Source organism: Typopeltis vanoorti, chromosome 24 (genome assembly GCF_054136105.1).
Source record: "Typopeltis vanoorti isolate ZY-2024b chromosome 24, IOZ_Tvanoo_1.0, whole genome shotgun sequence".
Classification (NCBI taxonomy): domain Eukaryota; kingdom Metazoa; phylum Arthropoda; class Arachnida; order Uropygi; family Thelyphonidae; genus Typopeltis; species Typopeltis vanoorti.
This window is the reverse complement of record NC_143572.1, coordinates 75,027,856-75,045,721: the sequence shown is the minus strand read 5'-3', so window position 1 is coordinate 75,045,721 and position 17,866 is coordinate 75,027,856. Positions and strand designations below refer to the sequence as shown.

At 35.4% G+C, this 17,866-nt stretch overlaps 1 protein-coding gene across 8 annotated transcripts in view; it reads right to left on the bottom strand.

The window, feature by feature from the left end:
• Nucleotides 1–17,866, bottom strand: part of ctrip (E3 ubiquitin-protein ligase ctrip) — an 817,513-nt gene that overhangs the window by 65,226 nt on the left and 734,421 nt on the right. For all 8 annotated transcript variants that reach the window (XM_090413730.1, XM_090413731.1, XM_090413729.1 and 5 more), the window contains 2 exons: nucleotides 17,169–17,283; nucleotides 7,674–7,822 (listed from right to left, as the gene is read on the bottom strand). In XM_090413730.1, coding sequence (XP_090269856.1) covers nucleotides 7,674–7,822; nucleotides 17,169–17,283 — 264 coding nt within the window. The remainder of the gene's footprint in view (nucleotides 1–7,673; nucleotides 7,823–17,168; nucleotides 17,284–17,866) is intronic.

Below are 17,866 nucleotides of genomic sequence, written 5' to 3'. Positions count from 1 at the left end.
ATGTTTCATTCAGATTTAACATGCAATAACATTTCCGTGGCCAATATTGGTATATCAGAAGAAATAAAGCAAATTGTAATTTATAAGCAACATTAGTAATTTGAGTAAAACTTGTCTATGCATCATGTTGTAAATTTTCTAATGTTTAAACTATATGGATTTTGCGCAAATGTGTATTGCCGGGAGAAAGATAATTGGATTAGATAGTGATGGCCTGAAACTAAACACATGCATGCAGGTTCCCTCCGTAAAGCACGCTAGGGGAGAGTGTGGCGCTAGGTGCTGGAAAAAGTATGGTGTTGTGGGAAAAGTTTAAAAAGCGTAGCGGTGCTAGTTCGTGGCTTTTCTTCTCTTTCCCCTGAATTGGAGTGGTCATCGAAATAGAGATCGTTGGAGCACGCTGAAGTGTCTGTAGCAAGTTCGTCGATCACTGAGTAGCCAGGCAGAGTGGAGTTCCTGATCACCATGCCGAGCCAGTCGACCTGAGAATGGTGAGCTAGACTTACCTTTTGACGGAGATGTGCCTAGTCCATCAGTCGAAAAGTGCAGATGAAATCAATTAAGAGAAGGAAATGAAGTTCTGTCGAGATGTATGTGAAGGTCGAAAAATTCCCAAGCCCTTGGTAACATAGAATTTTCATCTGTTATATAATTGCATTGAGGGGAACAACCTGTAATTGTAAAAAGGACTTTAGGTTTATAATGTTTCGATTAATGAAAGGACTTTAGAGATTATGCTCAAGGAAGTAGAGGAACTTTAAGTTTTGGATGGAGGAATTGTGTGGAAGCTCGTTGAGATAATTTTGTTATCGATAAATGAATAACCTTTAGCATTGTTATGTATAAAATGGATAATTGACCTTTGATAGAACTTCCTACTTGAAATAATGTTTTAACATATTACAGGAAAATTAGAAATTTTAGTTCAGTATACTCATCCCCTAAAGTTAGTGAAATTCTATGTCTGAATTTGTTTATAAAGTGCAAATCGTCTGATTTTGTAATTAAATGTTTTTCTTTAGTATTAACTGATGACTTGATTGATTTCCTTTCTATTGCACCGCTCATTAAGTTAGAACCAAAGCGGGAGGTAAAATACAAGGGGGGGCTACGACTACGAAATGAGTTTTAGTTATTTGATGAATTTAGAATTTAATGAAAGTGCTTAAGAGATATTAGACAGTGCACTAAACTGAGTTCTAGTTCCTTGATTTTGCACTGTTCAATAGTCTAGCATAGTATAATAGAAATTTTCTCTGAATCTGAAAAGGAACTGGCACCAGCTCTGAAACAAAGAAATTAGCACCATCCAATGGCAATCCGTTTGTCTTCAATTTACATGCACTACTCTTAAGAAAGTTGAACAGCCCAGATTAAATATTGAGACTGTATAAGAATTAAAGTATATTAACTTGATGCATCAAGCAAAGAACTTTTATTGAAATTAAAAAGTCAGGATTAAGATCATCAACCACGACGTTAAAGGAGGAAAAGAATAAATATTACAATATCCTCTGGGTTACCTCCAACCACCTTTGCAATATGCTCCCTGAATTTCAGTTTTCTATCAATCATCACCTACAAATCTCTTGTGTCCCCCTATTTCCTCCAGTACAGCTCCTCCAATTGGGTATGCAGCCTCCCATCAATGTATCCCAAACTTCAAAATTTACATTTTGCTACATTAAACTGATACCCCCATTCATTTGCCCACCTGTCCAGTTTATTCAAATCCTCTTGCAGGGCTACCACATCTGCACTATTACTAATAAACCCTGCCCAGCTTCACATCATCTGCAAACAACTGAATATCCCCTTGTAATTCATTGACAATGGATTGCAAGGGGAAATTGAAAAAAGGAATGAACAATCTTCCTAGATATTCTACAGATCTCATCTGCACACAAATTTCAGCCTTATTACTAAAATCTAAATTACCATGTAGAAACATACCAAAATAGGAGTTAATAGCCCTTAAAGAATTAAGATGAGATAAAAACATAATAATAGTCAAGGCATACAAAGGAAAAATGAACAGTCTGTTAGAAGATTCCAATACCTATTCATCCTTAGACAGGGATCCTGCAGGTGCATACATAATAAAACCAATGACTTGATCAAAAAGTTACCTAATTGGCCAGAAGAATTAAAAAAGTTGTTATCGTCAAAATATCCATTAGCCCCAAGAATTTATGGTGCATCAAAAATAACAAAAAGGATATTCCGTTACAGCCAATTGTAGATTCGAGATTTTCTGACCTGACACTTAGTAAAAATCTGGCAAACCTGATATCACCACAGATAGGAAAAATAGATTTTTTTGTACACAATAGTTTATATTTTATAATGTAAAACCTTCAGACATCTTAGCAAGTTTAGATGTAGTCAGTCTCTTCACCAATGTACCCAGAAATAACACAGTGGATCTACTTGTAAATCTTTTCCCACTGGACACTGCAGAACTGTTAAAACACTGTATGGAAAATACTTTTTACATATTTCAAGAAAAATATTGGGAACAAAAAGAAGGACTTGTCATGGGTTGCCCTCTTTCTCCACCCTTAGCCAACCTGTTTATAGAAATTTTTTTGAAACTAATGCATTAAAAAACTATCAGAAGAAACCAAAAATTTGGTTATGTTACATCGATGATATTTTTGACATTTATGTCAGGAACAGTGGATGAGTTAATTACTTTCAAAGATTATTTGAACTTACATCCCAATATGAAATTCACTCTTGAACTAGAACAGCACAAAAAATTACCATTCCTTGATATCCTTATTGAAGTAAACGAAGAGGAAAATGGTTATGCTTTTCTGTATACCTACCACAACGGGAAGATTTTTAAACACTGCTACACACCACCATCCATTACAAAATATAGGCATAATTAAAACTTTGAGACAGGGGATACAATATATCAAACACATCAATTAAAAGGAATAAAGAACTACACTAACTGAAACAGAACCTTGCACTTAATGGTTATGAATCCAAGATGATCAGAAAAATTCTTAAAACATCTCCTGCAACTTCCTTACCTAAACAAGATTTCAAGAATGCAATCATGCTACCTTGCATCAAGAATGTCAAAAAGTGGCTGCATTGCTCCACGAGTACAACGTAAAAGTGGCGTTTTTACCTTTAAGTCATTGCTCTTGTGGCATTTATGTAGGCCAGACAGGAAGGTAGGGAGAGATCCATGTCTGAACACATAAAAGACACTGGAAAACAAAGAGAGCATAAATCAGGCTTGGAATTCGACACAACTATTACAGGCCATCAAGTACATGTATGTTTTTGTTTGTTTGGCAACAAACAAAAATGTCATATAATTGATCGTAATTATTTTACAAGAAAATTTAAAGAAGACTTGCAAATGCTTAGGATCCCTACATAATGCAATAAAAATCAAGGCTTAATTTTACATCAAGTATGGTCTGCTTTCATCAAAAATTTAACTGCCACAGACCTAGAATATGACATGCGTGATACCACAGAAAGTGATAGGAATGTTCCAACATGCATACAGTAATGAATTTACCTTTTATATTCTGGTTTATCAATTACATTTATATAATTGATAAAAATTGATATACAATTATAATATTTATCAATTACATGTAACAATTATATGTAACAGTTGTGAAGTTATCAAAACATCTAATACGTGTAATTAATTGTTAATAGGCTTTTGTTGCATGAAACTTTTCTGTACCAATACAATTAATGATGAAAGTCTTACGAAACTTGTCTGGTTTTAATTGCTTATTTTTATTAAACTCTTTATTTACATCATAATGTTCTCAATACCAAAAACTTTACACAGAACTGCTAAACCTCAGAAACTTACATTTGCAGATAACAGATTAATTGAGAGGAAACTTTTTGATAGGAAGTTAGTAAAAATGTAACTTTTTTATGCAGTACTGTATGCCACTGAGGATAAATATCAGGATTTTGATGAAGATAAAAATGAACACCACACTGAAAATAATATGCAAGAAGGTTTTAAAAGAACTAAAGTGTAGAGTAAATTATACAAACATTATCCATAGAAAAAATTAAACAGTTTGAAAACAAAGTTTCAGTGGCAAACTCTGAAAAAAAAAAAAAAAAAAAATTAGGGAGGGACGTAGTGAAGTTTTGTACAAGGATAAAAAATAAGAATGCCATGGTGGACACGAACTTAAAGCAGTCCAGGAAAAGAAGAAAGCATACTGAAAGCTCATATCAAATAAGTTGGCTATGTGTCAAAACAACTAAACAAAAGTAATGGGAAGACTTAGTAGGAATATACAGTCTTGCCATCAATACTGTTACAACTTCTGCCCACAGTCAACATTCACATGTTTATCAGGTATAGAGAGAGTTATCTAGCTATGCAGGCTAACATGCAAGAGGGGGATTAAGAGAATCATGCAGCTATAACAGAACTTCACAAGGTTGGAATGCAGCCACCTGTTATTTTCAACACTAAAAACACTCAGGATCAGTAGGATGCTTGTGTATTGGAGACTATTAATAAATATAATGACGCAGAAGACATATTTGATCACAAAGAACAGGTCAATCATGCTGCATTAGAACGCAACAGCTGGTCATGGCTGTGAAGGCATGTCTCGCATAATCCTGTGAGAATGCTGAAAGTGATATCACGAGAGATGAACATTTCACAGAGAATGATGTCACGTGATGACCTGGGGGTGAGAGCCTATTGTTGTTCTACTGGACACTTCCTAACATACCACAACTTATGCGGGCAGAGAGTAATAAAATCAAAAGGCACTTCTCCAGCATTGTAAACAACACACACAGAGATATCCCCTTGCAGATGAGATTTTCACCGTTGAAAAGTTGTTTGGGTACATGCCTAGATGGTCACAAAGCACACATGCTATAGCATCCAGGATTCAGAGTCATCACCCCACATCAGTGATGGTTTGGTGTGTGTACGCGTGGACGTGTGGGGGGTATCCAAGTCACATTTCTGCGAGAAAGGGGTCAAAACCTCTGTCAAAGTGTATCAAGACACCATGCTGAAACCTGCGGCACAACCCCTTAATACCTTGTTTCAAAGTAGGCAGTGGACCTTCCAACAGACCACACAACAGTGGTTGGAGGCAAATGTGCTTGACCACATAACACCATCTGATTGGCCCCATGGAGGTCCTAATCTGAATCTACTGGACTTCAAATTGTAGTTGGAGCTTGACAGGAGTAGCCTGCAAGAGATGACATCCCAGCATTACCAGCCTGAAAGTGGATTTGGAGCAAGCAGTGTTTCTGTTGGCTGTTGTACATGCTGCATACATGTGTTTGATATGTGGTCTCACGGACTTCGGGCATATGATGAGCAAAGCTTTTGAAATGCCCCCCCCCCCCTTTTTGCTAAGACAAAAGGGGGGGGGGGCATTTCAAACACTGAGCGTTGCAATATGCACATTATACATGTGGTTTGTATGTGCTGAAAGCTGTAAATTATTTACTGATAGATTAAAGGTTTATGCGATGTTCAAGTTGTAACAGTATTTATGGCTAGACTAGGTAGAAGATAACAAGGTTGGAAAATATTCTGAAGGTTATTGAAAAGCATAGAAATGGTAAAATTAAAGTATAAAAACTGGCATCTACAAAGATTTAGATATGGCTCCAGTTAGTCAGTCAGTTATATTCACATGGATTTGTGTTCCAATTGATATGTTTTTTTTTTACTAATCACCTTCTCAGTATAAATCACACTATATGGTGGTAAGATCCTCTTGAACATTTGATATAAGATGTTCTGCTCTATGTCGATATTTTTGTACCTTTGGCATACTCAGGAGTGGACTGGATGTTCTCCCTTACCGTTTATGAAAGAGGTTTTAATAGCATTGTGCAATTCATTATCATGTTTTTTTTTTTTTTTTTTTTTTACTTCCACACTGGGCACAGACGGTAAAACCATAGCAGGCAGTTTGTGCACACTACCCATATTGCTGACATTTAAAGCATCTAAATGTGGATTACAGATGTAAAGTCACACAGGGCAGCTGAGATAGCCCATTTCTACAGATATTTAAGGTTTTAGGTATGTCAAAAAGTAAGGATTATATTTAGGGTCATGACCCAATCACCATCCCTACATATCAGAATGTGCTTCATAGCTGTCACTCTTCAGTTTTTATGCTCTAAACAGATCTCAATCTATTCAGAGATTATATGACTCAACTAAAATGTTTTCATAACTGGAATGTTACTGTTATTCCTTTAGGGAGATTCTGTCAATCTCCTTAAGTCCTTCGAAATAAAGAAAGGTGATATTTCAATCTGATGCAGTTTAGGGCAAGCTCTATCGTATGCAGTTCAAATACACTCTAGTGGGATCTGATTATATTATGCTGCCTAGGAAGACAGTAGCAGACCATACAAAAACTGATTTTGAACCATTTGTGTAGTGTAGACAGGTAAAAAAATCAGTATTCTGTTCTTTGGAATGCAGGCATGCAAGCTAGAAAAAGATTTTGTGAAAGTTTTTAGATATAATAAGCATATCAAAGCAGATGTATAACACAATGCTAGGCTGCCCATACAAGTTTTCTAACATGGGGGAAAAAAAGTTGCTGTGTAGTGCAAGGTTTAGCAGGGATTTTGATTGCATACTTTAAAGACCATTTCTGGCATTGAAACAACAACAAAGATGGCTTATTTGTTTTAACAAATGACTAGGAATAAGTGACATACTAGATATACCAGATGAAGTTCTAACTGTTTGATGGTATATAGGTTCTGATCACTGATGCAACCACTTTCTAGAAAAGGATACACAAGATGTAGAACTAAGTCTTCATTGGATAAGAACCCGCAACATGAGGGTGGTCTTAAAAGTTCTCGGTCTCGACCATAGATGGCAACACCATCGGCAAGGTTTTTTTTTTTCCAAGTTGGTACATCTGTCATAAGCATCCATGTGAAATTGCAAGTCATTCTATCAAGTAGTTGGTTTTATACAGCTATCTGAAGCAAAAGTGCATGAAGAATTGCAAATGAAAAAGCTTTGCGCAAGATGGGTGCCGCGCTTGCTCACAGCAGATCAAAAACGTACTAGCATGAAAATCTCTGAACAGTGCTTAGAGCATTTTAACAATTGTTGAAACATCCACTCTATTCCCCAGATTTGACTCCCTCTGACTTCTATCTCTTCCCAAAACTAAAACTCTTCCTCGCAGGTCAGCATTTTTCTTTGAATCAAGAGATGATTGCAGCTGTAGGGGGGTATTTTGCAGATCTCACTGAGGACCACTACAGGGATGGGATAATGGTGCTGGAGCATCGCTGGAATAAACATATTAGTCTTAAGGGAGATTATGTTGAAAAATAAAAATAATTTTGAAATTATAAATTCATTTTTTTGTTAGGCAGAGAGAACCTTTCAGACCACCTGTATGCTAGCTTATATGTAAGGAACAGACATCTATTCATATCACTGTGAATTATTTCCAGCAGAACACTGAGAAAAGCAGAAGCAGCAGTGCATGCTACAGTTGCTTTCATTTGATGAATAAGAGAACCAGTTTATAATTGAGAACAATATACCAAGTAATTGAGATGATAATAAATTAAGTAGAATAAATTTTATTATATTAAATTTCATGTAATATTTCACTAAAGCTTTTAATTAAGTTTACCATTCGAGAATCCATGAGCGCTTTAGCCATAAATTTTCCCAGCAATTTAAATTTACTCCGCACTTTGGTAACCAAACCAACTTTGGCATTTCGACCAAGAGGCAAAGGAAAGAGCCCACGTGGAGAATAAACATATTCTACTGCTTGTTCTGCAATAAACCAGCAACATATATACTTGTAACTTTTGCATTTCAAATTTTACACATTAATAAAAACACCAAACAGCAACTTTTGAAATAAACATCAGGAAATTGATTGATGATATTCATTATTATTGTACAGGCACCTTCATGGAGGACATATGAAGCATAAAAATCTAGTTCTCACACCTTTACTAACCACACACACACACTTAACTTCTAGGGATGATTGTTTGTTCTGCCCCTCTAGCCAAGTGCTGAAACATTTTGCCTACATCACTCTTATAAAACTCTAAGTAACTTGAATGTTTCTAGTATATCCACCCCCCCCCCTCTTCTTTGCCTATTAACCAACTTTTGCAACTCACAAACTCTCAATCTATCTTCATAATGAGCATTCCACAGGCTACACTCACCACCTTGGTCACTTGCCTCTGTATCCTTTTTTTTATTATTATTCCCAAGAAACCCAGGTGACCAGACACAATAATCCAAATGCAGATGTATCTAGGCCATATGTATAAAGAGGAATGACAACTTCCTTATCTCTGCTTAATGTATTCTTCAATAGCCAATAATCACCACATGAGGTACCATGGAAACCTAAGCAATATGTCCTCTAAACTTCAACTCTATCTACTACTGCCCTCATAAAATCATAAAAAAAAGGAAGCTACATAAAAGAAAAACAATCATCTTCATCCGTAACAAACTTATTCTATAAATTAATAAAACTATAGACTTGTATTGTGCACAGCTTGCTAACGTAATGAAAGTAAGTCTAACTTTTGATTTAGCAGGAAACGTGTGGCAAAATCCTTGTATGATTGTTTAAAATCATGGATTCTAAATCTTTTATTCCCACAAGCATAATTCCTTAGTTTTTTAAGATTACTTATTCTAGCTCAGTAAAGAAACTTGAGTAATGTTCTTAAAACTTATAATTCTTAGCTCTCTTACCAGAAATTTTAATACCAACATTTAAAGAGAATGCCTAACACAGAATCAAGTCAGTCAAGAGATACTGACTATTAGAATCTTCCTTCCAAGTGGATTCATCCACAAAAGCTTGCAATTCTCTTCCGAATCATGACTAAATTTTTTATTTATCTGGGATGTTTTGATTTTTATCCTAGAACAATTATCTTCTATTAATTCATTTTCAAATCAATTTATCAACTCTGTAGTAACTCAGCCAGAATATCTCCAATTATCAAGTAATTCTCTTGGATAGATTATTTTCACTTTTATATGATCTGCAATTAACTGATCTAATATTTAGAAATCCTGCAAAGTTTACACTCAGTACACTGAACTTTTCCAGACCTTTGTTATTATCTGAAGTATTTGCTTTAATTTTACAATTCCTCAACAGTACTTACAAATAAATCTAATATTAACTTAACATGATTGGCATGAGCCTCAAATGACAATTATCATGCAGTTATTTCCAACAATTAATTGGTGTTATCATCAACTCTCTAGTAGTTTCCTCCATATATTATCCTTTAATTTCCTGTTTCATTAAAATAAAAATTACACATTCTTACTCTAATATAAATACAACACTATCTTAATAAACTGCCTCAAATCTAAATTTACTTTAAACTCATCATTCAGTAGAGATGAAAATTCTAAAATAAAATATAAAATCAACAGAACATTATGGAGCTCAGATTAATCACTTCTCTTGCTCTCACACATTTCACCACCATGATATTTTATTCACCCCCCCCCCCCCATTCACATCTTGCTACTGTATAATCCAAAGTTAAACAAATATAAATTTTCAAACTAAGGGTTTTTTAATTAAATTTTAATCCACCTACACCGCTAAATTTTTTTAGATGTTTATAGCCCTACAAATCTCAGTTAAAAGCTACATAACTGCTACCAACAGCATGACTGTTATCTGCTTCTAGTAAGTTTTTTCCATTCCCTTATTCAAAGGGGGATTTCATATGCTCTTATTATACACTTGCCATCTCAGAATTCACACATATATTATATCAACTTATTTCTCCATTCATTTCAATTTATTTCTTTATACTCCATCAACAAAGCACATATTTCTTTTTAGAGCATTTCATATCTTTACACACCTGATTAGTGCTCTGCTGGTATATTCAAACAGATGCATTGGAACAAGACCACAGTACTTTGTAGACTTGCTATAAGGGAAGCTTGATCACAAATTTTCCTTAGATTATCATTTGAGCTAGTGGTAAGACTTATACGTTGGTTAGACATAACTGGTAATTAATTTACGGAATTAACAACGCATATAAAGTAAATTAATTAAAGATAACTTTAATGAATCACTTCTATATTTCGACAATGTCACATTGTCATCTTCAGGAACATAAAGATATGGTATGTGCACTACAGGAACTAACAAAGCAAATGAGGCAGAAATTAAGACACTAATTTTGTTCCTAAAGTCCTAATGGTGCCCTCTTGCGGGCTAATTTGGTAGTCTTGGCCGTTGGGCTGAAGTTCTCATAATGAAAGTCTCCCAAATTTGGGGCAGTTTCATGCACCCAAATTTGTTGAGGTTAGGAACGTTTTTTAGAGCTGCTGAAGATTCTTTGAATAATCTTTCGTATTTAAACTTGCTGCGATGGATTATTTTTGTCTTCTTCCAACGAATTTTATGGTGGGTATCTAAGGCATGGTCTGCCAGCTCAGAGCGGCTGTACTGGTGAAACCGGATGTAGTCTTGGTGTTCTGAAATCCTGATATTTGTTGTTCTGCCTGTTTGGCCAAAGTAGGACAATTTGCAGCTGCAAGGGACCTGGTATACACCAGGTAGGTCTAGGGGAAGTGGTTGGTCTTTGGTAGAGCGGATAAGGGATGCCAACTTTTTATATGGTCTATAACAGGAAGTAAGGTCATATTTCTTGAGGATATTAGTTATTTTTTCAGAGGTGCCCTGGATGAGTACCACAGTGGCGCTTCCCTATCTGTGGTACTCAATGAAAAAGACTACAAAGGTAAGCTAAATTCTTTAATACGAGACCGTACTACTTACCTCCCCATTGAATATAATCCGACCAGCTCTCAGATTAGAACTATCCACAGACTCCTTAAGAAAGTCACTTCTTGGCCTGTGGAAGTCGCCAACAAGCTTAAACCTTATAACTCTAGACCCCCCCGATTATATGGACTCCCAAAAATACATAAACAAAATGTGCCATTACGTCCCATAGTGGATGGCATTGATTCCCCCACATATAAATTAGCCAAACATTTAGCCAAAACGCTCACACACTACACTGGCAACACACCATCACACATAAAAAACTCGGCCCACTTTAAAGCCAGTATAGAAAACCTCACACTCCAACACAGACATAATGGTCAGTTTTGACGTCTCCTCCCTATTCACTAATGTCCCACTCAAAGAAACCCTTGAGCTCATCCAAGCCAAGTTTCCTCCCGATATCTCAGCCCTATTTCAGTTCACAATGAACTCAGGCTATTTCGTTTGGCAAGGAAAGTTCTACAAACAGATAGAGGGGACAGCCATGGGTTCACCACTTTCCCCACCCTTGGCCAATTTCTTTATGGAGACATTTGAAGAAAAAGCCTTAAACTCCGCCCCACAAAAACCCACTATTTGGCTTCGTTATGTGGATGATGTGTTTGCTATTTGGCCACATGGCTCAGACTCACTCCACTCCTTCCTAACACACTTAAACAACCAACATCCCAGAGTCCAGTTCACCTTAGAAAAAGAGGAAAACAACACCCTACCCTTCCTAGACACTTTAATCACCCGCCAGCTTGATGGATCTTTGGTTTTCTCTGTTTACAGAAAACCAACCCACACTGGCAGATACATTCACCAGCAATCCCCCCCCCCCTCACAACAATATGGGGTGATAAAAACACTATATAACAGGGCAAAATTAATCTGCTCAGATGACAAGGCCCTGACTATAGAACTAAACCACATCCTGAACACTTTCTTAGCCAATGGCTATAACCCCAAAAAAATCCAAAAAATACTAAAACCTGAAAACCACAACCCCCCCTCCCCCCCTCAACAATAAAGACTACACCAAGTCTATCACTATCCCCTACATCCAGGGCACCTCTGAAAAAATAACTAATATCCTCAAGAAATATGACCTTACTTCCTGTTACAGACCATATAAAAAGTTGGCATCCCTTATCCGCTCTACCAAAGACCAACCACTTCCCCTAGACCTACCTGGTGTATACCAGGTCCCTTGCAGCTGCAAATTGTCCTACTTTGGCCAAACAGGCAGAACAACAAATATCAGGATTTCAGAACACCAAGACTACATCCGGTTTCACCAGTACAGCCGCTCTGAGCTGGCAGACCATGCCTTAGATACCCACCATAAAATTCGTTGGAAGAAGACAAAAATAATCCATCGCAGCAAGTTTAAATACGAAATATTATTCAAAGAATCTTCAGCAGCTCTAAAAAACGTTCCTAACCTCAACAAATTTGGGTGCATGAAACTGCCCCAAATTTGGGAGACTTTCATTATGAGAACTTCAGCCCAACGGCCAAGACTACCAAATTAGCCCGCAAGAGGGCACCATTAGGACTTTAGGAACAAAATTAGTGTCTTAATTTCTGCCTCATTTGCTTTGTTAGTTCCTGTAGTGCACATACCATATCTTTATGTTCCTGAAGATGACAATGTGACATTGTCGAAATATAGAAGTGATTCATTAAAGTTATCTTTAATTAATTTACTTTATATGCGTTGTTAATTCTGTAAATTAATTACCAGTTATATCATTTGAGCATAATTATATTCTTGCAGTTTTCATTCCATTCTATAATTTCTCCCCTTTTCTATTATTATATTTGGGAATGGTGCACTGATCTCTAGAACAACCCACATGGAACAATAATAATGATGCACAACAATATGACCTTTACAGAACAGTACACCATTAGCAAAAACAAGTAATTAAATAAAAATTAACATTCATTTAGATGATAGCTGACACTGATATATCAGAGAGTAGTGTATTGGGGAGTGAGTCTAAGATCAAATCTTAGAGTTCAGTTCTAGGTCCACTGTTATTCAACCCATTAACATTATTGACAATGGGAAGGATTTGGCAAGAGAGATGGCATTTGCTGATGTTGTAAAGATGGACAAGGGTAATGGGGAATGTGGATTGACAGACTGATTTGCAATTAGCTGAATTGTAGGCATGTGGAAATTGATGTCAGTTCAATGTTGGTAAGAGTAAAGTTATGCACCTGGTGTGACGAGATATTCAACTGTGTATTATATATAGGCCAGATTATGCTATATAGATGAAATCACTATTGTGCATCTCTTGTGGGAGAAAAAACTGGATACATCTCTTTACGTTCATAAAGAGATGTATCCAGTTTATGACTTTCACTTTTTAGTCTGTTGAAACAGAAAACTGGTGGCAAACATTATGCTGATGACCATGAGAAAACAAACAAAAGAACTCTATGCTGCTGGCTTTGAAAGACTAATAAAGTGATGGGACAAGGGTATAAACAAATCCTTTCTTTTAGTGTTACACGGTGATTAGCATTCATTTTAGAAATTATGGACTTTACAACCGTGTTAGAAATAATTATTATTTTAATTTCCCGACGTTTCACCCTTCATGTGAAGGTCATCATCTGGAGTATACACAAATATACAAGGACAAGCTGAGTTAAATTTCACACAGTATGCTAAAGAGACAATGATTTGATCAATGGTTATTCTACTGGTATGACCTTTAGTGAAAATATAATATATATATATAAAACAAATAAAAAAAATAATTTAAAAAATACAAATAAAATTAAAAATTAATTAATTAGAAACTACATGAAAGCTATATTCTATTTAATCCTCTTTTGCTAAATTTGTGCCCTGTATCAGTTAAAAATGATGTCTGCATCTGAGGACATCATTTGGATGAGTTCAGTAAGTTTTTTTAATTTTGCAGGAGGTTTAAACAAGCACTTAAAGACAAATTTAAAGCTATCAGCAATACTTTCCTAAAATATTGTTACAGCCAAAACACTATCAAAAATTCTCTACAAGACCTCACTAAAAAACAAAGAGAAACTAGACTACAATAAAACTATAACCATTCCATACATTAAAGGGACATTAGATAAAATAAACAGAACACTACAAAAATACAACCTTAAAGCCACCTTTAAACCTCCTGCAAAATGAAAAAGCTTACTCAACTCATCCAAAGACCCACTCCCTCTGCTGGCCCACCCTGGAGTATACTGCATTTATTGCACCTGTAATCTACCATATATAGGGGAAACAGGATGCACAATTCCTATCAGACAAAAGGAACATAAACGACACATTAAATATAATAACTATGGTGAAGCTGGCCTTTCTGATCATGCTCTGAACACTTTATATAGAATTGACTGGAAAAACAACAGTTGTTTACATCATACCAAAACATGATATGAACGTAAATTTAAGGAAGCCTGTGAGATTCTTATCAGCCACTCTAATCTTAACAATAACGATGGTCTAAAAATCTCAAGCATATGGAAGGCACATATTCCGTAGCGCCTCCGTAGCGCAATTGGAAGAACGACGGTACATTGTGCCCTTCGATTGGAATAGGCCTAAGTTCGATTCTCGTCGCGACAGGAGGAATCTTTATCTGGTTGATTTCAATCGAAGGTGAGTTAGCTGATCTCATATGGAGGTAGCAGGGTTTTTTCTCCCGGAAACTCGGGTTTTTCATCCCGCATACATACAAATCGGCCCTTCAGAACACACGCAATTTACAGACAAAAATTACTAGTTGTGGTGTTGGAAGTGGGCGGTAGATGGCGTTGATGGAGATGATTCGTAGTAGAGGTTAGGTGTAGAGACAGTTGTAGATGTCCTCCCACGATGAGTCTTCGGACTCCTTGGAGGTATCAGGAATAATAATAATAATAATATTCTACCCACGGAACCTTTCTCCCTAAGAGTTAACTATAAACAGGACTGTAGATAATCCAGAATCTTAAATCTAATATAACAATTGTCATGTTAAATTAGGACATCATTGTTACTGTAAGAAAACTATCTATATGAAAGAATGTTTCTCTGATGTTATCTTAAATAGAATATAGCTTTGATGTAGTTTCTAATTAATTAATTTTTAATTTTATTTGTATTTTTTAGTTTATATATATATATACACACACACAAACTAGGGGGCTCCCCCCCCCCCCCGACACCTACGACGACCAATCCCCCCAAGTTCCGGACTGGTAGGCCGGTTCTCGTTGAATTCTGATGACTCGAAAGGGGTCCCCCACCCCACCCCCGAGTTCTGGACGAGGCTGGTTCTCCTTGAATTCCGATGACGCAACATAAACTTCAAATAACTTGACAAAAAACGTTACCAAAAAAGCTTATCATTTTATATTATATTTTCACTAGAGGTCATTCCAGTAAAATAACAGTTGATCAAATCATCGTCTCTTTAGCATACTGTGTGAAATGTAACTCAGCTTGCCTTGTATATTTGTGTCTACTCCAGATGACCTTCACATGAAGGTCTAAAACGTCGGGAAATTAAAAATTACTTATAACATCTTATAACATGGTTGTAAAGTCCATAATTTCTAAAATGAGTATAAAAGAAATGTTTTTCTGAGGTTTGTATTTCACTTGTTTTATGTTTTTATACTGTTTATAAGTAATTTATTTTCTCTTCTATTTATGACAAGAAAGACTAGAATGAATGTTACTCAAAGGAAAGATCTTATCTTGTATGAGAATCTAGGTATTATCATCACAGATATTCAGAGATTTTATGTCAGACCTATTTGAATGAAATGTCAAAAAGCATTGAATTTTCATCAGACTTTCTTTAAGCACAGGTACAGAGGCAGATGACATCTATGGATTGGTAATGGTAGAATCTATATACTGGCTGTTGATATTAAGAGGTTGAAAATTAGATGCAGAGTTGGCTGAGACAACAAACAAAAGGGTTCTATGCTGCTGGTTTTGAAAGACTGATAAAGTGATGGGACAAGAGTATAAACGTTTAACCACTATTTTGTAAGATAATTAAAATGAGCAATAAGGAGATGGTTTAATAGCAAAGTTTTATTTCTCTCTTTAGAAAAAAGCTAGACAGTAGGTCACGTTCAAAATGCAGATTATATATTTGTTAAAAAGGTATTTAAAAATACAACCTAGGATATCATTTTATGTCTGAAACACAAAATTTCAAAGAAATGGAAAGAATTACCAGTGAAAAAAACTCATATTCTTCCTGTAGGTATGCAACTGTTGAAACTAGGATAACAATATGCAGAACACAGAATTCCCTGTAATCACAAAATAAAAGAGCTTCTGATACATTAAGAAAGAAATGAATATAGTGAAATGTCAATTTCCAATCAAAATAACTCAAGCAATTAAATATACTTGGTGCATATTTAAGAGTGAATTAGAAAATTTCTCGAATCTAATGAAAATGAGTTATACAGAAATACAAGTTGGCCTTACATACCACACATAAATCAACCAACAGAGTATAAAAAAAATCGATTCCTTCATGAAAACATTTTCCAGTTTTGAGCAAAAATGGAAGCTATGTCATCAAATCTATAGGGGAGGATGAGGAGAGGGAGTGGCAGCCAAAGAAGATTAGTATTAAAATACAGATAAAACCATAAACATAAAAAGATGACATTTTCAATTTATGAAAAATTTTAGAAGTCAATAATTAACACTATAACTATTTACTACACAACTACTATTAATTGGTGTTACAAAAAATACACACGAATGGAATGTTTCAGCTTGTACATTTGAGATGTAGGAAAAAATCTAAGGTTCCAAAGATGATACACCAATCACAATACTTAAAGATGATTGTCTGGCACCCTGTTCAGCACCAACTAATTCAGAAGAAGACCAATGTGCATATCAAAACACTCATATGGGAGTAGAAATAGTAAGATTTAAGGAATGTTTTGTTTGAATTTATCCTCGCTTTTGCTAGTGTAACTCAAGGTAAACACTACACTGATATATGAAATATCTTCACGACTACAGGTAATTTGAAGAAAAGATGCGTTGCCTCTAAACAAAGGTGTCCAGTTGTGAAGATACTTAAATCTTGTCAAATATATAATGTCAAGTAAAGTTATCAAATATATAATTTACTTTCTGACCAGTGGTGTGGGGGTGGGAGGACTTCATACAATAATTTTGAGTTTGACAATCATTATGAATGTTATTAACTACAGATTTATAACAGAGGCATAATTACTTGAATAGTTGAGCATTACAAGGCTAGTATTATCAATCAAACAATACTCATAAAATTTTAATTTTCATACCTTTTCCACTATCTGATGTAACAACTTCTCCACGCCACATCTCCAAGTCAGAACGCTGAAGCTCCTTTGATACTAAGGCATAAAATTCTAATGTTGGCCCCAATCCAGTCCCCACCTAAAAATGAGTTATTAGGGAATGAGAGTAAATAAAATCCATACTTCAGCATTTGATCATTTTTACGAAATCAAAAATATGGATACAAAATTTTTTAAACATTCAAAAAATATACCATTTCTGTTAACATAAACAATTCACAGAGATCAATACTATTCATTTCTTTCCTGCCCAAACCTTTTTAACCTATTTATCACAAGTGCAATGAAAGGTTCAAATAATTTTCATCATTACCATAAGAAAAGGCAATGGATTTTTTCACTCTTCACTAAGATTTGTTAAATAGCACTTATTTCTGATTTCAACAAAATTGCACATCATATCATTAAACAGTTTTAGGTGCCAATAAAGACAGGTCAGCCTGAACACTAACCAATGACAAGTTTTTTATGCATTTTCCTATACTTCAGATATGTTCGAGATTTGGAAATAGCATTTGAATGAAAACATTTATATCATTTACTGGAGAAATGGAGTCCTTCATTAAATCTCCATCAAGAATAAGGATTGTATGGTTCATTTTCTGTTCAAATAAAATTATGCTTGGACAGAGATGGATATGCTTATTTCTCAGACAAGGGAA